Genomic DNA, 23,381 nt, shown 5'->3' on the forward strand with positions numbered 1-23,381 from the left:
GAATCCAGTGTCATTCTCATAATCTATGTGAATTCAAATGCTGCCTGTCCTATATAGTCTTCCCTGGCCCTGAAAGATAAAGGGCACAATGTTGATATTTGTTTTTTTAAATATATTAACCACTTTAATATGAGGTAATGTAAGTAGCACATTGAGGCCCAAACTCATATCACTCTGGATTATTTGTGAGCTTATCTCTTCCACACAATTAGGAATTGCTATAGACCAAGATCATGTTGACACCAACCTTCATAGCCCCAATAAATTCACACTGGCATATCAATACATATTCAGTGAATTAATGGAATGTAAAGATGTAGAATTTGGATACACTGACCAAATACACATATGGATAAATAAGTGAACACAACTAAAGCTGGAGAATCTGGAAGTGGGAAATATTTCTATAGAAGAAGAGGAAAAAGCTTCAGAAAGGCTACTTCCAGGAGATCACACATTTTTAAGAGTTGGTACACGAATGGAACTCTCGGAGACATCTTGTTGTGCAAAAATCCACATGTACATCATTTCCCCAGATCTCTGAGTCAAAGTAGTCTTAAAAAGGTGATTCAGAGACAGAGCTTGGAAAACACACAACACAGTCTTCACTAATGGGAAACCCTACATTCACTGGCCTACTTTAGGGGGTCAGCAGAATCATGGGGTTAGAGTTTGAAATTTGCCTTGGTTCAACAACAGAGACATCAAAGTTGGAAGTTAATAGTCTACATTTGTAGGACTTTTCAAGTACATTTTAATTACAACACAACACCATCTACTGTAGACATCATCTTCTCTTGGCACGTATTTTTTAATATTTTAAGTGTGTGATTATTATTCTTATGGCATATAATTATGTTAACCAATAAATACTAACACATCTAATTCAGCTGCACCACAGTGAAATAATTCAGTAGGATGAGCTCTATCTCCTAATTAACTGTAGCTTTCCTAAATTAGAATAATTGACAAGAATTGAATGGATCATCCTTTAATTTCTGAGTGGAACATGCACGTTGAAAGTACATTTTATACTAATTATGAACTTATTCTATTTAAGGGTTATCATAATTATCTCTAAATCTCCTAAACATTTTCTTTCTTATAGGCAAAAAAAATGATATTCAAGGGACACTATTACTCATATGACTGATTTCATACCTTTTGTCAACGATAAAAATTTTTTTAAAAAGACAGAACCTGACACTCTTAATCTGATTTTAGAAATTGAAGTCAAGCACAGGGTTAGATTCAAGGGTCACTTGTGCTCATGCAGTAGTTATATGGTCAAAGACAAGTCCACACATCTGTTAAGTCTTAGTTTCCCATCCATAAGGAAAGAAATATGTGCACCATCCATATCTGAAAGATGAGAAATATACCTCGCTTAAGTGAGAATATACATGAAAGTGCTTCACCATCAGTAAACTCCTGTCCAAATACCAGTGATTGTGAGATTGTATGCCCAGTGAGATTGCTCAAAAAATAACAGAAATGCTGAATAAACCCATTAAAATGGAAGTAGTTTATGAGAGGCATGTGTAGACACAGCCTTAAAGAATGAAGGCTATATTAAGTGAAAACCTCACGGCATAATCATCTTCACACATATTAGGTAATACAACATTAGAAGAAAGAAAATAAGATTAAACACAAGCCTTGCTTAAAACCATAAAACAGAAGCACACAGAAGCATTTCAGCATAAAATGGCTGAGTCTAGTGGCAGTCAGTGGCCTAGCTAACCTGAGGTATTTGCTTGTGTAGAACTGGATATGTGCTGAACATTAAATAAGGAAGTAATCATGGCTTACTGGATAATGTTTCTCAGAACTGAATGCATTCCCTTGTCTCATTCCAGATTTGGCCTTGCTTCCTATGTTCCTTGTTCAGAATGAATTTTAGCTTCCCCTACTTGCAAACTCTCAATTATCTGAAAAAAGCAGGCTGAAATCTTCAACTGGCATAAAACTTATCTGCAAGCTCTCAGCAGGAAACCATCCAGTCTTATAGTTCACTCGCAGCCTGCACCAGCTCCCTCTCCACACCCAGGCACTGCAGGTCTCTAAATGTAGCCTGGACTATCCTACACTGTGTTTCAGGCTGTTCTCCTTCCTTCTCTAACAAGAAAGTCCCATCCAACCTCTGGCCAAGCATGGGAGCCCTCTGATCAGAACTTTCAGACTCCATCACCTTCATCTTTGTACTCTGATCACAGTCACAGATAGGATGACTAATATGATATTAGTCTAACATATATTAGATTATTCAAAGATGATAGTTGAGTCTCCTGGGTCTCCCTTTTGACCTTCCACTTTCCTGTTCCTATCTGAGGCCTCACCACGCATGCTACCCGCCAGCAGTTCAGTTCAGATTTACAGGAGTGAAGCACATTTTTACCACTAACAGGCCTGAGCGAGTCAAGGGCAGAGACGGGAAGGAAGAGCTCATGTCTAGTATGTTTTGCCTTGCACCCTGACACAGCTGCCAATCCCACGTTAGGTGAGAAAAGGTAACAAGAAAGCACTGCAACCTTATGTGCAGTTAAGTGTTGAAATGACAGGCAGCACTAAGGCAGGACTGTTTTTTAATTTGTGAAAGGAACCATTATTAATACAGCAGCTGCCACTCAAGAATTGGAGCAAAAGCCAGAATAGTGTATGCACTGCCACTCAGTCAAGCAACTGTCACACAGGAGTCAAACAACACAGTGACAAAGGTACCTGCCCAATTCTTTTGTATCTGAAGTTCTGAAGGCTGTCTGCTGAGGACATAGGAGCCCCGAAATAGATTTTCTATGGCCCACTTAAGACCTGAGAGCAGCAATGATCACCAATAGTAGAATATCACCTTCCAAAATGCAGGTAATAAACTAAGATACAGAAAAATAAGCAAGCTCCAAAGCAAAAAATGGCAAAGAAAAGCTGTTAACAAGGCACCATTTACACTTAAAAACACAGAATAATTGCTGTCACATAATTCTAATGAATTTGAGGAGAAACTGATATATTCAAACTGCTGATGCCAGTATAAACTATCCAGACCTTCAGAAAGAAAAGTAAAGAAAGTAGTCATTCTCCTTAATGTCAGAATCCCACTGGTAATAGTCTGAGGGTAGAGAATAGCTCCAAAGAAAATAAACATGAATGTGTCCCTTGTAGCATTACTCACAACAACAACAAAAAAATGGGAACCATGTCAATATCCAACACAAGAAATACTCTTTACAAAAGATCTTCACCTTAGAATCCTCCACCTTACCCTAGGTTATTTTCTTTAGCTTTAGTTACTTTAAGTCATATTTGTGAATAGTCTAACAATATATAGAAAAATATCCAAACAGACAAAGCTAGAAAAAGAGTAGGGCAATGGAATAAGAAGAGATTTAATTTGAGTAAGATTTTTGTATGACATTATTCTTTTAAAGGCAAATTTTTAATAAAATTAATTTCAGAAGTTTACGCCAGATAACCAACATGTGTCAATTCTGCACAAAAAGATAACTTAGACAGACCACTGGCTCTGAGAACATCAAATAAGGGTGGAGAATACAGCGTACTAAGCTGGTCACAGGGAGAACCACTGCAGACTGCACTCACCTGTGGAGCGCGAGGCTTGTAGGGAGAAGTAGACTCAAGGTCAGCTAAGATACTGGTCAACGAGTCAATCTCAGCATCCAGGCTAGAGCGTCTCTCCTCAAGCGTCTTCCCTCCAGGATTTCCCTGCCAAAAACAATCCACATGCATTAAAAATAAATACAATTTCATTGAAACAATTACAAGTTCAAACTTCTTAAATTATACTTAAGTTGCACTTAAAAGTTAAATTACACCTTTCTTCTCCATATTCTTTTTTTTTAACAAAAGCTTTTATTAAATCTCATTGGGTAGTCTGAGGTAGAATTATCTCTGTGAAAAATGAGAAAACTGAAACATATGAGGTGCTCATTCTAAGGCTATACACATAGTCGGATACTTTTTTGAAGAGGATACAAGTAAAAGAAAATAAACGTTTCCATCCCTGCACTCAAGGGGCAAAGCCAACTGGAGAGATGTAGTAGGAACTTTGCATACAGAAGCCACTGCAAAGGATGGTGATGCCTCCTGAGCAGCAGTACACAAGGAAGGATGATGCATTGCCCGCAAAGAAAAATCAGCAACGATTATCAGTATGTGCAAGAGGAAGATAGCAAAACACAAGCAACAAACCCAAAGAATGGAGTAGAAAGAACCTCAGAGCTCAGGCCACAGAGACACAGAGAAGGCACACTCCATGAATATGGCTGATGAAAGGGTCTATGGGGCTCATATCAATGCCCACGACACCTGCACTCAGAGTCAGTGATGGGAGACCAGAGGGCAATGATACACAGTGCATTTCCAAGAACAATGTGGGGTTTGGGGAAAACAGCCAAACAATTTTCCTAAAGTCTGAGGGGAGGAGATATAAAGTGAGGTGGCTCCAGAATCAGAAACAGGATGGAGCAGAAATAATCTCTTAAGCTGACAATGCGTAACAATCATCTATGTAGGATACAAAAGTCTCTAAAGATTCCATCAAGAAACCGAAGTGTATTTTAAGCAAGCCCAAACTGGAGTGAAATAATGGGTATTTACTGTAATCTTATTTGCTTTATTGAGTTTGACAGAGAAGGACAAATATCAGGAGAATGCCTAGTATCTTCAAGAGCTTAGAAAAGGCACTAGCCAGAAACTAGGATATATTTAGTAACAACAAAAATAGGCTTCCCCGATGGACTAACACTAAATCTTACAACACTTGAGTTAATCTGTCCTTTTAGTGTATATACAACATCAGACATCATCTTAAGACCCCTCATTGCTTTCTACATAAGACCTTGCTCACTAAGACACTTTCTCTGAGTTCAATTTTTTTAATTCACTGATTTCATTGGTAAATTTAATACATGCAATACAATAACACTCACTGTTGGAAATTTCTACTGTTACATAATCAGTCTTGGTTCTTACTTTTTCTCCATTCCCCTGCCCTCCCTTCAACCCTTCCCTCTCTCCCTCCCTTACTACAAAAACTTTGTTTCCATTATTTTTCATTTTCTAATATTAAATCCAATCCTTTATTTCCTTTCTCCTAAGTCTGCATATTAAAGGCCCTTAATGGGACGTGCTGCACTGGCCAACCTCTGGTGAATTCAGCCAACATGACTTCATCTCTCCTTGACCTCATTCATTCCAGACACCCTGATAGAATCAGGCATCTATGAAGCTGTGGCCCAGCCCGTCAAGCCAAACCTAGATTGCCATTTTCCTCTTTAGCCATTTGGAATACTTGTTTGAGAGCTGTCTTTCCACTTGGGGATCTTTGATCACTTTATCCAGAACATCCCACTCATGATTTTCTCATTCTGATTATAATTCTTCTGTCACTGTCATTTTACCCTATCTTAATTTACTTTTCTAATGGTAACTATCAATACCACTATCAAAAAACTAAATTTTATGTGCATTTCTCTGTTTCTGGTCAGCTTTTCCGCTAGGATAATGTAAATTTTATGAGAGCAAAGACTGTGCTTTATTCTTTAGTGCTTCTCTACATCCTACTAAGGATTCATGTAAAGGTCCAATAATTATTTTTGAGTTAATAAATCAATTAACAACAATTCTGTCATAGGTTCAGCTAGTAATCACTTTCTCATTAATGCCTTTTGGGTAAAAGCAACTATAGGTACAAGAGGAAGCCATGGATTCTCCAGCATGTGACAAAAAAGGCTCAGTCCATGTGTACATGGGTGTGCATGCGTGTGTGTGTGTGTGTGTGTGTGTGTGTGTGTGTGTGTATCAGGCTAGGTGGCCTAGATTTGAAGGACAGGCTTATGAAATTGCGAGTTTTTCCTCACATTCTTTGCTCCAGTCAAAGTAGAAAAGTAATGGTACAATGGATTGGATGTATTTTTCTCAGACTCGGGAAGTTTCTTATTTTTCTAAACTTTTAAGGCCAATGGGGAGAAATAGCTTTTTTTTCAAGGTACTAATGTTTCTATCATAGGACATTGCATTTTTGCCTCAAAGGAAATGAATAACTATGAAAGGGGCTGGTGTAGCTCAGTGGCTGGATGTATCTTACCCAGTGGCTGTCTAACATCTATGAGGCATGAGGCACCAATCATCAGTATCACAGAGAAGGTGACAGGGAAAGGGAGGGAAGGAGAAAAGGAGGAGAAGGAAAGATAGTAGGGGGAGAGAGAGAGAGAGAGAGAGAGATTGAGAGAGAGAGAGAGAGAGAGAGAACGAGAACACAATTGGTTGGAATGAAACCCAGTGGCAAAATATTTGCCCAGCATGTTAGGTGAGGCCCTAGGTTTGAGGGGGGGAGAGAGAGAGAGAGAGAGATTGAGAGAGAGAGAGAGAGAGAGAGAACGAGAACACAATTGGTTGGAATGAAACCCAGTGGCAAAATATTTGCCCAGCATGTTAGGTGAGGCCCTAGGTTTGATTCCCACTGCCTCCAAAAGAAAAAAAAAAAAAGAAAAGAAAAATATAGGCAAAAATCCAGAACAAACAAAAACATGTAATATGGAAGAATTATTAAAAAGAAAGATCGTTGTACCATATAAACTGCATATAACAATTGGTTGGAATGAAACCCAGTGGCAAAATATTTGCCCAGCATGTTAGGTGAGGCCCTAGGTTTGATTCCCACTGCCTCCAAAAGAAAAAAAAAAAAAGAAAAGAAAAATATAGGCAAAAATCCAGAACAAACAAAAACATGTAATATGGAAGAATTATTAAAAAGAAAGATCGTTGTACCATATAAACTGCATATAAATATTCTGGACAGTGGGTCTTGCCACTACAGGGACAGCGATATCATAAACATGAATTTTATAAGTGTTTTTATACAAACTCATAGGCAGCACAAGAGTGAATTAGAATCTTGTGAAATTCTTCCCTGGGCCATAGTTTATTCATCTATAAAATGAAGAGAACCCCACTTGCCCTACCTAACCCAGAGAGGTGCTACAAGATTTAGATAAGAAAATGGATGGGAAAATACTTTGTAAATTGTACAGTGCTATAATTATGGTGATTTTCATAAATAGCATTAATTATGGCAATGAGTAACTATAAATTTATAGGAATAATATAGCTATTGTTAATTATTCTTCTTAGGGCAGCACCGTTCATTAAGTATTTCCTTGGGGTATCTGGAAAAAAGAGGATATAATGAGGTCTTCAACATCTGTGCTTTACTACAGCAGAAAGTACATCAACTGCCTATGTCCATATCTAACCACAGAGTCTCAAAAGTCACTAAATTACCCTCAGCTACACAATGAAACACATAATTATGGAGTGCAACCAGCCCATGCTTGTAGGACTTCAGCTGGCTTCTAAACCCTTATTCTCTCTTTTATACTGAGATTGTTTCTCATTTTCAGTTTCTCAGATTAAGTTGATGCAATTTATTAACAAGTTTCAGACTAATGCTGTGGGATTTTGCATGAAAAAACACCCCCATGCCGCTTTACCTTATGGTAATAGCTTTCTTCTACATTTTATTCCCCAGTGTGAATAACAATGGGGCTCTTTCTCACTCTCAATTATCTATTTTACATTTTGGTTCAAATAAGTGAAGTCCTGCACAAGATCCCACACCAACTCTTCTCTTGGGACTCTTCTCTATTCCCTTAGTATCTTTAGATTTATGGAGAATCTATCATTCTTAGTACTTTATATTCTTTATATTTGATGCTAGAAACCAGTCCTATAAGGAGATAATATAATTCTACAGATTGGCTAATATGTCTTCTCCAGTACTATAGTTCTGCCAGTCACCTGATTATTAATCCCTTGCCACAGGACAAATAACAAGAGTGCCTGGCTACTTTGCTCAATGTTTTTTTTCCAGATACAGTGGACTCTCAAGTTATGACTGGCCTGATACACAAACAACTTGGTTAATTAGGTTGATGGAAGATTCATCTGCCTCTTGTTATATATAGCATACATCCAGACAAACATCCAGATCTCAGTTGTATTGACTTAGTTACAATCAGACCTCTGGAGCCTCCTAAGTCAAGGCTCCACTGTATCACAGAAACTCTAATAAAATGTTCATTGTTACAAGAGCAATTACCACACTCTGCAGTCCTAACTAGAAAGATTCCACTGTCTATGTCTAGATTCTGCAAAAAAAAAAAAAAAAAAAAATGCTGGCATATAGGTCATCTAGTATACCAATCGATTCCAAGAATTAGTACCAAGGGGACAGGACAGATTAAATAGAGTAGGTTATGCAAAGAAGAGAAAGCCAATCCCAAAGGGTTTCATGGAGATGGTCACCAGTGTGTGCAACCAAGTCTCCCTCTGGGGAGTCCTGTGAAACAGTCCTAAGATCTTTCCACTCGAGGGAAGAAAAAAGTGGATATTTACTATTATTACCATGATGAAGATGACAATGATGATAACGATTACTATTCTTGTTTTCAGGGTATGGCTCTTCATTGGTTTAGATTTGTTACAAAGTTCGTCAACTCTGTCCTCCCTGCACCAGGAGGTAGAATGGTAGCACACACACAAATAAATAAACGAGGACAGGTGCTACCAGGTCATACAAGCACAGGGCTGTCACTCAGCAATGACCAGTATGCAAGAATGGGATGCAGGGGGAGCACTGCGGCAGGAGAGCTGCCTGATGGCTGCCTCTTTCACTAACAGCTCCAAATTTCTCCTGAATAAAATACTCATAAGATGTCACTTGTCATGGAAATATATGTATTTTATTAATTTCACAAATATACAGGTGCAATAAAGGCTCAGCTAAACACATTTGGAGTTTATTTTGAAATGGACATTCATACTTCCCAGTGCCAGTAGAATTCCAGTGATGTCTTCCCCTTGTAAAGCCATGAAATTAAGATATAAAACTAAAGCCCCAAACCAAAGGATTCAGTGTGTGAGTGAAATGTCAGGCCTTTTCCAAAAGTCTGACTTTAGATGGGTCATTTTTAATCTAAAATGTTGCTAACCCACTGACTCAAGGTAAAAAAAATTAGAGTATCAGTAATGGAGGGATGAAAGAGAACTGTCAATATGTGTGCAACCATTCATTTATTCTTCACAGTGCAGCATTGCATGCAGAAAGCCTCACAGGAAAGTTGAATACACAGACAATGAACTCCACTCACACTCTTTTCACCCAGATTCACCAAGAGTCATCATTTCATGAAATTTTTTCTCTACTACATAAATTCCGTTTGCTATTTCAACCAAACTATTTGTAAAATATTATAGAAACCTGCGTTCGGCATGCATATGCATATCAGTTTGCAGCTGCTAAAATTCTGATAGCATATCACAACCAAGAAATTTGACATGAATGCAGTAATATCTAACATGCAAGTATTTTCAAAGTTCTTCAGTGGTCCCTTCTTATCTATTATTGTGAATTTCCATAAAATATCTACTCAAAGATCATACATTGAGGTGACACTCCTTTCTAGTCTCCTTTAATTTAGAATAGGATTCTAGCTTATTTCTGTTTTTCAGGCCAGGTATCTTACAACAAGTTCCATAATCTGGGTCTGTCTGATGATGAGATTCAGATTAGACAAGTTCAGTGAGAACCTATGTGGGATTTGTGTCCATCCCACTGCTTCACATCAGGATGCTCATGCGACCACCTGGCCCATATTTTTCAGTGCCAAATTTGAAGACTGAATTAAGGTGGTGTCCACCAAATTTCAACACTACAAAGGTGCCTTCTTTCTTTATAAGTTAATGCATTGTGAGTGGATATTTGAGACTCTGCTAATCTTCTCAACAAGAACCTTTTATTTAATGGTTTTAGCATCCATGAATAATCCTTGCCTGAACTGATTATGGCTTTAGTGTTTAAGAAATGATGAATGCATTCTTTACTTATCAATGGACATGAATAATAACAATTGCCTTGAATAATAGCAATTTATTTGTTAAGTATTTACTTCCGTTTGTGCTAGGGTAGCATGCTAACTACAAAGTCCTTTGCTAGGAAACAAAGTCAGGAACTTACAAATCAAATCAGTGTTGTTAAAAAGCAAGATCTTGTTCAGACTACTAAGGAAAACAAAGGACTAAGAACCATTTCAGTAAGAGGCAGTTCTACCACAGAATGCTTATATCCTAGAATTTTAGCCAACATTCAATGTCATATTTAAAATGTGCATGACCCCTACTGACTTCATTTTCAGCAGCCTCTAGAAAGAGGCAGACACATCATACTGACCCATCACGAAAGGGGGACCTAGAGGGCCAAAATTTTATGCAACTATGAGTCACAGAGAACTGAGAAACCAACCAAATAATCCCCAGCAGAAACTATGTTGCATGCACCGAAATGTGATTTCTTAATAAATCATGCTTCACAAACCTCAAGTTAACTCCCAAGGCTTACCTCAAAAGGGGTAAGAAGGGGTCTCCTAACTCCAAACAAGGTTGGACTTTCCCTTTGTGATTCATTATGTAAAAAATTTTAAAAAGCTTGCCCTTATAGTTTAGGAATACAAAGCTCCCTCAAGCTAGGGAAACCAGGAAGCTACTAACATGAAACAATACACTATTTTTATGTATAATCTAGATTTTCTTTTCAATGATATTTAAGCTTAGTAGCACAACATGAAATTCAGTAATTTTTTATTATGCTCAAGAAGGTTCATTTTTGCCTTACAACTACTACCAGTAGAATAAAAAAAGGTGGTGTTGGCAAAAAGAAATTAAAAATGTGTATTTCTTATAAATAAAAGAACAAAGTTTATATCTAATCCATCTACTCACCAATTATCAATCATTCAATTCTGATGATGAGACATGATCAATATGTTTTATTTTATTTAATTAAAATATCTTCTCAAAGTTTCTCTACCACAAAAGCAATAGTAGTAAAGGTTGTAGGATGTGATACCTTTGTCTGACACTTGCTCACTTCTTTTTAACATAAACAGTTCACCTAAGCTCTCTGCTTTCTTCATGCAGCTTTTGGAAGGAGTACATGAATTCACTTGTCAAGTGCTGTTCACAAAATAAGTATTCCATAAATATTAGCTACAAAGTTACTGCTTTCAACCAGTCTCAAAATAAATGCTTCAGTTGATAATTGGCCAACTGAGTGTGTAACTTTAAAAATTTTTTTGATCAATAGAGAAGTCTATCACTGAGGGACTTCAGTTCCTATGTATTGAAACATGTCCAAGGGTGCCAGGACCTGACTGTGAAAATCTAATCCTAGACCAGTGATTCTGCAATGGAAGACGGCACCAAAGCACCTGTTGGGCTTGAAGTCCTAGCCCCAGTTGGGACTGTCTTTCTGCACTCTGGGGCAAGGCGCAAGATCTGTACTTTCAAACAAGTTCGTAGGTAATATGGACACTGCTATTTTGAGAACAGTATTTTCAGAACAAGCATTCTAAGTGGACGGTGAATATTTAAAGCAAAGAAAGAAAGGGTATTTTCAGAATGAATTTATATTTTTAAACTTTAAACAACTTATGAAAGGTCACACTGTTAACGATGCCTCGAAAATATCAATAGGCAATTCCAATATTACAAGTAAAATGGAAATATTAACACTGTTGCTAAATATAATCACCATGGGTTTATGATATAAACAACCTCATTACACTAATTCTGGTGACAGTAAGTTGAGATAAGTAGCATTCAGTGACGGGTGGTACAACAAATATGTTCTATTTTATCTAGTAGAAATGTCACTTATTGAATGAATCCCAAAATGTTGCAAGTTAGGGGAAAAGCAAACACCTTCCTTCCTTCCCTCCCTCCCTCCCTCCCTCCCTCTCTGCCTCTCTCTCTCTCTGAGCTCTCTTTCTTTTGTTCCAAGCATAGAACTCAGAACCTTGCACTTGCAAGGCAGATGGTGGAACCACTGAGCTAAATCCCTGGCCCAACACCTTAGTTTCTGTCTGCATGTGCATTTGTCCCCCTACTTATTTAGCTGACGTGCTGACCAAAAACCCACTTCTCTATCTCATCAAACAATCTCTCCATGAAAATGGTACAGATGACTGCTGATCTGATGACTTAACTCTTGTTTGTCTAATTCTCTGTGATGCCACCATTCCTACAGGGTTATGGCCATTGTTGATTCATGTAGCTGGCTTTACTCTCAGGCTACTCTTATTTTGTGTTAAGTAGTACACAGTATAAGGAAGGCAAACACCCTAAGAGCATGGAGTTTACAGAGCAGTGGCTAATATTACCTGTACCTTTGTGCCTAGGGATGGCTAATATATTATGTTCTTTGAAACTCTCTACAAGGTCTTGTATATAGAAATTTAAAACAACTCCCTTCCCTAAGAAGCCTAAAATATGCTGCAGAGAAAAGATTCAACTTTTCTAGTATGCAAAACGAGACCCAATTCCTGTTCTTGTGACTACTAACATCATTTATTCCACAGCTTAAGGGCATTGGAGAAATGTGTTTCAAAAAGCCACCTTTGCAGCTAACACGATTCATTCATAACCGAGCAACATTAGTAAGCATGGAATAGCTTGAAAATAGGAACATGGCACTGAACAAAAGAGAAAGTAAGGCAATATAAAAAAAACAAGTTTTTTCATGAATCTAGTGGAATTGAAGAAAAAAAATCAAGATAAAACCTAAATACTAGGCTTCAGAAGTGCTTCGTTTTTTGGGGTTTCTTTTTTTCCATTCATGTTCTGTATCTCTAACATATTCTCCCAAAGTTGAAAATGTCTGGCTGACATCTTCTTTGAAAGAAATATTCTACCTTCTCCCACCCTCTGCTGCGGCAGACCGATGTTCTGGCCCACAGGACTCTACTTGTGGACACTGAAACTCACTGAGGTGAAGCTGAGCACCTGAGCAAAAGTCCATAAACACACCGGTGACCCCAATTGTTGGCTGTGACAAAAAGAATGCAATTAGAAAGCTGAACTAATAAACACGAAACAAAACTGCTGTAGGTATGAGTTAGGCTGATGACCAAGCAAAAGGAGGATGCATGTTGTTAATTATTAAATAACAGGGCACACAAAAATAGGAAGCCTTTCATTGGAAACAGAAAAACAATGGAGCTGCAAATAACTCAGAAGCAGATCAATCGAGGAAAAGATGGAGAAGGAGGGGGAAACAAGAGAAAAGGGAGATGGCAAGAGTTCAGCAACCAATCTGCTGCTGACCCTGACACAGGACTTCATCCATAAGCTCTATATTTTTTCTGAGATGTTCTGGAAGAGGACCATGAGCCTCCGTGAGGCAGCCAGAGCATGACTCACTCACTCACAGAGGTGAAGCCGGAAGCCAGGGTTGCCTGTGACATCATCTAGGAGTTACTCTGCCATTGTGCAACTCAAGTTTTTCCTCTGTAAGATGAAGATATTAGCCTACCAGCTCCTCTTTTATTTTGCAGCTTTTAATATGAGATGAAACTATAATGACTTCATGACATGTTTTGCCATTATCTTGGCTGTACAACTACAATCAGAACGAACCCCCAGAGTTAGATCAAGTACAGATTAAGGCAAGGGGGTTATAAGGAAGGCCAAGGACATAGTTCAAATGGTCACCCTGTACACACAAGCAGTTCACTTTCACTGCTCTATTCACATAAGAAAGTAAAAGCAAATAAAAAGCAGGAAAAAATGTTCACTTTTCATTTTAATTCCCTATTCACGGTACTTTCTACCAAAGCGCAATTATTGTACAAAAATCCAAATATATATTTCATCCACCTCTTACAGTTAAAATATAGGTCAATTTACGTGAAAAAAGTTATGGAAAAAAATATATATAATCGATCTCTCCATCAGTAAAATGAAGACCACAAAAGTAGCCACAAGAAGACACTGACAGTAAAATAGGTATTTAGCACACCCCCTTAAGTAGCAAGGACATCTATTAAAAGTGAAAGTATACATGGAACCTCATTATTTGAAACATAAAAACTGAGCTTCTTTGACTGGGGTAACATTTGATGAAGATGAAGCTTCTAATATGGGTCCTCCCCAACTCTCTCAGCAATGTCCCCTGAAACATCTGTATGAGAGAAAGTACGGAAACCACTGCTACAGATTACCAAGGCCAACTATACAGAAAAAAGTGGCGTCCTTGAGAGACACCTGGCCAGTGAGTCCACACACATGGGAAAGATGTCCCTGTGAACTACGTATCTACAGAGACACCCATAAAATCACTGAGGATCATCAAGAGTTTTTCATGATCCTTTGTACAATACCAACTGACATGGAAGAATACAAGCAACTGGCAAGTTTCAAATGGCAGCAGAAAAATACACTTTGGCTTGGCATTCAGGAAATTTTCACATTTGAAGAACTTAGGAGGATGCACAGTAATTCTTTAAACCTATGAATTAAATAGAATTACTAAAATAATTTTGATTCTCACTGCAGTGTGCAGTAGAAAAATTAAGCATATCAGGAAATTATGCTCTTTATGCTCTTGTATTTACTTTAAAACTTCATGGAAGAGTTTCTATATTCTGCATTTTGATAACATAGGTCAACTGTGATGGGAAATGATAAATTTTAGAAACGACGTTCACACATTTCCCAATGTTTGGATATTTAGGAATTTGATGCTAACTTTACATATTGATTCATTATTCTCAAATCTTTTTTTCCCCTATGGAATCTTTTGCTGACCTCTCAAAATATTACCAAAACAAGAAACCAAGAAAAAGTGTTTGGTTCCAATGTCAAATGTCCAGGCTATGCAGCCAGAGTGATAAAACAAAGAAGATGCCCTTGAAATGGACTTGTAATGGGAATAAAATTCCTCATAAACATCTGTGGTTCTGATTCTTTGGGCTAATCACCACTCATCACAATAAAAGATGTTTGGGAAGTGATTATATAAATGGTTAGCATAAAAAAGTCAAGTTCATAATGTATTAGATCTAGAAGTGGAATTTAAGTGTCTATTCTAAAATTCTCCTTTACAGATAGTAAAATTCCCCTTAAAAGATGATTTAGCTTGTCTAATATAATTGTTAAGAAAAAGTGTTGAAACAGGTCTAAATCCTTGACCATTCATACTGTGAAACATGTTCTCCACAGCAGTATCTGGGATGTAGTTTAGTTTAGTTTAGTTTAGTTTTCTTTTGTTTTCAGTCCTGGGAATAGTACTCAGGACCTTGCAAGGCAAGGCAAGCCACTACTGAGCTAAATCTCTGGCCCCTAAAGCAATATCCAAAACATTATTTCAACTGAATATCTCAAGAATTCACTGAATTTAATTCTCACAGAAGTACCTACTGCGTTTCCCCAGCATTCACATAGATTTGTAAACATTACTATTCTTGTGTAGCATCAGAGAACACTCAGGGCTAGAAAGTAATAAGAAATCTTCCTAGGACCACTCACGTAGGAATTTAATTCTTGTCTTCCAGATGAGGAAATCCTGTAGAAAAGAGGCACACAGGAATTGTCCAAAGATTTCATTCTGGATCATGAGGCTACTGCCACAAAACTGAGGTAGGAGAATTCATCCTCAAGCCACTTAAAACTGCAGTGCAAAAACAAAACAAAACAAAACAAAAATACTACAGAAATTCCTGTAAGGGAATGTCAGAAAGTCTTAGTTTTATAGACCTTGGATACAGGAAGAACCTCTGCTAGGATCTATTAAGATCCCATGATCCTGCCAAAAAGTAATCAAAGGAAAGGATAGCTTAAGTGATTTATTCATGGTCAGATGGCCAAGTGATAACTATGGGATGCCAGACCTGGACCAAGGCTTCACAGTGCCAGTTCTCCCACCCACACACAAAATACTGTCAAGTAAAAGACAGCAACTTTTGCCTAAGAAACCTTCAACGAGCTAATGTCAGAACATGACTGAATATTTAGAAATGTCAACCCCAAAATGTGACTCTTGTCACCTATCCAGTGCATACTCAGAATTCTCTGTGGGGAACGGGGAAGTTGATGTCTAAGCAGAGGAAGCCGGGAAGCACTCTCCAAGGCTTTTCCCCCTGGTTCTGCTGTAACCTCACAGAGAGGCTGAGGGAAACACACTGTCCCCTTCTCAGTCTCTGAAAGCAACATGAGAGCTGTGGACTTGATTTTTGTTTGGTTTTGTTTTCCTCCAATGTAACACTTGTTATTCTAACCCATTCACATAAATGCAGCCTATCTGACATTATGAGCTTAAAGTATATTTTAGTTTTTGTTATTATTTTTTCACTTATAGCCACTTAAGTGGAGCCAAAATACTCAGTTTCTATTTAATTTAAGCATTACTTTGATAGCGGAAAATACGGAAGCAATAGAGCTGATACTAACAAGATACAATCTGAAATACTCTTTTCAAAACTAGGGTCAATGATTATAATTTCAGAGAGGAAGCACATATTGTTTTGAGAGCCACTGGCTGATTAGTTGAAATGGAAAAAGAAAGTTAACAGTGACAGAGCAAGCAGTCGGGAGAGGAAAAGGCTGAATACTCATTATTTCTTATCACAAAGGCTTTCAATAGAAAAGATAACAGAAGAATTATCTAAAAATGCAGAAATTATATTTTCTAGCAATAAGAGATGCATCAGCTCTCTAATAAGCTTCCCGAATTTGATCATCATCTTCTCTTGGCCAAACTTCCTGTTCCAAGGCAGATCTGGGAGAAAGGCTGTGAGCCAACAACCACCACCAGCCAGCCACCCAGTCCACTGAACTTGGCCGGGGACAACAGCTACTGCTGGGAACGTGGTGGTGATGGGTCAGAGGGAGCTCTTGTCAACACAGAAGTACCTACTGCGTTTCCCCAGCATTCACACAGATTTGTAAACATTACTATTCTTGTGTAACATCAGAGAACACTCAGGGCTAGAAAGTAAGAGATCTTCCTAGGATCACTCAGGTAGGAAAAAGAAGAACTGGAGTCTGGGCTGAAAACATTTCACTCCAAGGTTCTTGCACATTGCCTGACTCAGGCTGAAAATGTTAAAGGGGAGAAGTTTTGGATACCAGTGTCAAAATGAGATTACAGGAGCCTATTAGGTTACCAAGAACTAGGTCATGACTGTCCGAACCATTTAAAGAGCCAAGCCCCAATACTCTCTTTTGCTTTCTGCTTCCCCAATTAGGATAGTTTCCATGAACTTTTTCATAGACATTTACTATATATTAAGAATACAAGATCATAAAGGTGGCACATAGAAAGAAAAGGGGAGGGAGGAAGGGAAGAAAGGGGAAAAAAGGAGGAAGGAAGGGAAGGAGGGAGGAAGGTAAATTAGAAGGGAGGCAAGGAGGCAGAGAAGGAAGGAAAACCAGTGATTCTCTGCACTCCATGTGCTTGCAACTGCGTTAGAGAGGATAGTGTGTCCACAAATAAGTACATTAGAGGGCAGAGTACATATGGGTTAGTATATGAAGTATAAGATGTTGCAGAAAAATAAAAAACAAGAAACAGAAAAGAGAAAGAACAGCTAAACAGATAAATCAAGGTGGACTACATGGATGTAGTGAAAATTGAGAAGACCTTGGATGGAGTAAAAACATGCAAGATTTTTTATCACACAGGTATAAAGGTATCAGAGTTACACCACAATGACGAGGAGTCCTGGGCAAGCAAGAGTGTTCCTTTAGCTAAGAATAGAGTAAGATCAGACTTCAGGATCAGCCATGGTCAGGCCTGCAGGTAGGCCAACCTTCAGAATATAAGAAGTTTGTCCTTCAGCATATAAGAAGCTTGGTCCAAGTACAAACATCTAAAGGATAAACACTGTGCCCATTATGAAGGAGGACGGGCAGGATAATTGAATCTTGAAATGTTGATATAGGAAAAACACACGGTATGAATCCCTTTTATTTTAGGCAGTGCACAGACAATTTATGTTAACAGTCCCAGTGAGAGTCCCTTTTTTTATCATACAGGGTACCATTGATAAAAAGTGAGTATGACGCATATAAGAAGACTATGGTCCTCACTTTAATCAGAAGTTGATGTGATTCCTCAAAATACCAGCAAGTGTGATCAGAGCTCATAAACATTTCTGCCTTAGAGCCCAGGATTACAAATTAACAAACTGCCAGGATAAGACTGTTGCTTCACTAGGTGGAGCCTGGTGAAATCTAAAGGTGACAAGGAATGAGGTTATCTCAAGGCCCACTATTCTTATTTGAACTTAAAAATCCTTTCTCCATTTCAGAATTCTGCTCATGCTGCATTCCACACTTTCCTGGCAATCTGCTCCTTTTTGATAGAATATTGAGAGCCAAGGGATAATCAAAGGTCTACTGTTCGCCAAGCCACAGCTGAGTACCTAGTCTATAATACAGAAAGAAGACACCTAACAAAGGAATGACAAAATGCTGAACTGGGCATTCCCGCTTTCCTCCCCCATGCTCCTCCCACAGACCTGGATAAAAGTGCTTTAAAACATATTCCATGTAAACTGGGTTTAGAGGTCTCTAGCACCATAACAACCCCAACTCCACAGAGACATCCACAAGACCAGGAAAAGCTAGGATGATTGTCTAATTTCCATGCAGAAGCCTTCTATAAATGTGAACTGGTGGTATGCTCTGTAAAAGAGAGGATTGTGAGATCTACTAGATAAATTTTAGAAGGCCCTCCAAATATTAAATAAAATGTGCTGATCTCAAGGTAAGGCTAGATTTTGGTAGCCAAATGTAAGTCCAATAATATGGAAAGACATGAATCTAGGAGAAACTGAGCCTCTAGGAGGATAGAAGCATCGTAGATGCCTATCAAAGGGTATATTCTTGACAGCTCATCTCAGATTTACCAAATCTAAACTTGTGAGCACAGTGCCTAGTACTCTGCATTTAATATGCTGTTTTCCCCCTCCCTTTTTCTTTGATGCTAAATTTGAATCTGCTGACCCCAAATCTGGTAGCGTATTGCTTATCCAAGTGCTAACAATAAAAGAAACAATTTAATTAAAATCCCACAACTCTGAACACATTTTAGGGGCATTATTTTGAATTGTGTTCTAATCCAATTCCCAGAGACAGGAAAAATACCGGTCTCTCATTTGACAGTTCTGTTTTCTCACCCACAGTGCCAGCAGAGCAAACACAATACCCTTCTTCTCATTTGCAGAAATGGTAAAGATGTTTACCACCTTGAAGAGGTGCTGTTTCCATTTATTGGTGTTTATAAAGTCTTCAGAGTGTTCTGATAAATCAACTACAAGTTGGCATTATTCATAGCACCCTGCTGGAGCTTAATACATATTCAATTAAAAATCAATGACAACAATGGAGCAATATTCACAAATTAGCATTAATTATACCAATGCATTATTCTCACCCTACTGACATAATTTTATCAAGGCAGAGCTATTTATGTCTGGAGTCTGGATAGCCCCTATTGTTAATGAAGGGCAATATTTGCTCATTATTATCATTTCCTGTAATAAAGTGTACATTTCACTTGCAGCAAAATTCTGAATTTTCAGAGGATCTTCTCAATTAATAACTAAGATAGGAAGCAAAGTCAGAATCCTAAAAAATACCCTGGAATCCTTTCTTCCCATAGCACCTTCCCAAGTTGCTTTGAGACTTTAGTTCTCCTTCTCAATGATCAAGGCCACCACCTTGGTTCAGGCCCTTTTCTGCATCAACAGACTCCTCAGGTTGACTCCCAACCCCGCTACCACTGCCCCTTCAGCTGAGCCACATCACATTCTAGGAAAATGATCCTTCATTATGCTTATGAGATATACCCTTAGATTGGAAAAATTCTCTAAATGCCATCATATTTACTAAGAAGTAATGCATGTATTTTTTTTTTAATTCAGAAAGCAGCTATAAAACACTCAGGGAAACTTTTACAAAAGTAGATACTTAAAAAAAAAATACTCAAGCAAAGGAATTGCTTCTGCAAAGGACTCTAATGCTATGTGTACCTCTGCCTAGCTTTCTCCAGGGGGCAACAATCTGGAAGCCAGCACATCTAGACCCTGTAGATGAGGAACATCACCATTCCACCCGCTGCCTTCCCTTCTCTCTGTCTCTCTGAGGCACAAGGGCAGATCATACTATACTAAGTTCTGCTGATTCCAGTCTCCTGTTCTGCATGAGGCTTTGACATGCACAGCTGAGGGTGAGGAATCAGTGCCCAATGGGTTAGAGGTTTCATCAAGAGAAAAGGGGGAAAACTTATGTGATTTCACTGAGTAACTATTTTCACTACCAAAAAAATTCCCATATTTATTTTTCCCCTTTTTGAAATGGCACTAAGAAAACACATCCTAGACTGCCACGAGCAGAGGCTACACTTCCCAAACAGTAGCAAGAACTAAAAATACAAGAACTTGATGCGTTCAAGATGTACATGTAATATGACGTGCTCTCCATTTGCTTTCCCCACCACCCTGCAACACTGCAGAGGTGGCACATGCTAAACCTTGCACATACCTTTGATATAACAATGCCAAAAGTATCAAAAGGGTGATGAATATGGTAGACACTCTGTAGTCTATTCCCAAATAACTCCTATCACCAGGCCAAAGGATAAATTAATCAATCATCCACAAATATCAGGGAAGTAAATACTGCATATCCTCATGGTGGAATAAGGATCACGGGTGACACAGGAATATAAATCGTGATCCAACCATCAAGCAGCTGTAAAGAAAATGAATAAAAAAGTCCTGAGAAGAGTACAGGCTTGAGAGTCCAAGAATCCCTAATCTTGGGTGGAGCCAGCTCTTCTACTAACCGTGTCACCTTGAACAGTAAATTTAAGAAATCTGGGCCCCGGTGTCCTCATCACAAGAATTACAGGCTGGATTAGAACCACTGAAATGCGAGGCCTCATGTTGGTGATATTAAATGATTTCCACAGGTCTCCTTCATGATACTTGCGATGAGGCCCCAACTTACAAATATCTGAGATGTGTGATTTCACAGAAAAGAAGAGACCTGGAATTACTGACATGTGCAGATGCCAACCAATGGTGGCAGGGGCTCATGTGTCTGTCAGACATCGTCACAGTTGTGCTGCTGTGTGCTCCCTATACAGTGTGAGCGTGTATAGTACTAACACAGTGCTCAGTCGGAGCCTAGCATGTCTGAAAGAAAAAGGAAAGCAGTGGTGATGTGGTGGGGACTGCTAGGAAATGGAAAGCAATATGCATTGTGTATTTGTGTCAAAGGTGTTTAAGACTCACTCTGTTAGCTACAGGAAGGAATCCCACTTACAAATGTTTTCCTGGAACAAAACATGTTCCTAATTTGGGGGCTTCATATAGTGTGTGTGTGTGTGTGTGTGTGTGTGTGTGTGTGTGTATTCACTTAAGGCAAAACCTGGGAAGGTACCCTGTAATTAATTAAGCTCTTAGCAGTGGCATTTATCCATTCCCTATTTCTCAGTCCCCTGGCAGGCAGAGATGCACGTGTTCCAGGGCAGTAGCTGGCATAGAGCTTGCAGGAACCAGGATGCGCAAGAAAGGATCTTGTCTTCCATGTACCAGCGAATCATGCTCTGATCACTGACTCCTGCTTCTGACCACAGACATGACAAATAAGAGGCAGCTGTCAATGTTGTATCTCCCAATCACATTGAAATAACTTTCAAGATATTTAAAGGATCACTATTCCATTGACCTGCATTTTTTACTTTTTTCCTGTTTTGAGAACAGACATTGATGACTAGGACATTCAAAACCAACCACAGATATGTAGGAAATCAAAAGATGACTGCACATGCCTAGAAGGTATATGATGCAAAAACACCTAAGAGTGACTTTCCATCTGAGTTGATGTCTGGCAGAGAAAGGTAAGGGGAAGTGGACAAGAGAGGGAGAGAGAGGGAGGGAGGGGGAGAGAGGAAGAGAGAGGCAAGAAGAGAGAGAAGGAGAGGGGAGAGAGAGGAGAGGGGGGAGACAGGAGGGGGGGAGGAAAAGAGCGGGAGAGGGGGAGAGAGAGAGAGAGAGATCAAAGCCTAGAGTTACAACATTATTAAGTATACTATTAACAACACCAAAAAAAAATCACAAAACATGTAAAGTAAATAGTAAAGCCCATTCATAACAAAAAATAAAAGAAAAAAATGAACAAATAAAATGGTCCCTAGAAAAAACTTCATGTGAGGTATATTTGACAGGACTTTAAAATTACTGTTCTAATTATCAAAGAAGAAAATATATAGTATATGCATATTAAATATGATGAATGAAATGAAGTGGAAATACCAATAAAGAGAAAGAAAGCATAAAAAGAAACTGAGAAGAAATTCTAGAATTAAGCAGTATAATTTACAATTACTGTGGGAAATCTCACTAGAAGACTTCAAAGACAGTAGAGAAAGAGAAGAAGGAATCAGTGAACATGAAAATAAGTCTATGCTAATTACTGAGTTGGGAAAACAGAAAGTAAAACAAAGAACTGAGCAGCAGGACACTGGAATACATGAAGCAGACCAACATATTTCCTGGGGATTGGCAAAAAGATGGAAGATGGTACAGAGAATATTTTAAAATAACAGCCAAATTTTTGCCAAATGTGATGGATAAAAGCTTCCAAGAAGCTCAATAGTCTCCAAGTAAAAAATACTCGAAGAGACAAGCACTATGACATCTCACAATCACACTGTCTAGAGTCAAAGACAAAAAAAATTGGAATGCAACAAGAGAGAAGACAAGACTCATCACATACAAGGGAGGCTTATAGTAAGACTATCTTCAGATTTCTCAGCAGACATTTTGGGAACCAGAATACAGTAGGTGGATACATTCAAAATGCTAAAAGAAAAACTGGCAACCAAAAATCCCATACCTGGCAAAAAAAATGTTCTTCAAATGTCAGGGAGAAATTATGTTGCTCAGAGATACAAACTCAGTGTGCTTGTACATTGGATTTATCTTGAAAATCAGGGTAATAAGACACCTGCAGGTTGAATGGAAGGACACTAGACAGTAACTGAAAACATTATAAAAAAGTGTACAGTTCAGTAAAGGAAAACATGTGGACAATTATAAAAGATAGTGTACAACTTCCCATTTTCTTCATGATTTATGCAATTAATACATTTTTAGAAATCAGTTATAAATCTAAAAGCTGGAATTATTATGACATATTTATCAATACTAAGTGATAGTGTTGAATTCTTTGTAGAATGCTAAAGTAAGACACATTAAATCTTACAATTCTATTTGTAGCCCTTTACCCAAATCAACAAAAAATGTCATTTTCAAGTATTTAAAGACTCACAGTATATACAACTTACACAAACTTCCAATAAAATTACTTAAGGAAGTACTGTGATTAAAATAAAAAAAAAGAAAACCAAGATGAAGAATATAAGAAAAGAATGTCAAATAAAAACAGGACTATGAAAAGAAAATGCTACAGTTTAACTATTACTAAGGTGGTTATACAATGTACCTCAAGGAAGAATT

General features: G+C 38.2%; 1 protein-coding gene across 11 annotated transcripts in view; it reads right to left on the reverse strand.

Annotated features, from left to right (window-relative positions):
• Positions 1-23,381, reverse strand: part of Lpp (LIM domain containing preferred translocation partner in lipoma) — a 612,241-nt gene that overhangs the window by 293,211 nt on the left and 295,649 nt on the right. For all 11 annotated transcript variants that reach the window (XM_010624126.3, XM_010624129.2, XM_010624124.2 and 8 more), the window contains one exon: positions 3,598-3,720. In XM_010624126.3, coding sequence (XP_010622428.1) covers positions 3,598-3,720 — 123 coding nt within the window. The remainder of the gene's footprint in view (positions 1-3,597; positions 3,721-23,381) is intronic.

Source organism: Fukomys damarensis, unplaced genomic scaffold (assembly GCF_012274545.1).
Source record: "Fukomys damarensis isolate Sample0158 unplaced genomic scaffold, DMR_v1.0_HiC HiC_scaffold_12, whole genome shotgun sequence".
NCBI lineage: Eukaryota > Metazoa > Chordata > Mammalia > Rodentia > Bathyergidae > Fukomys > Fukomys damarensis.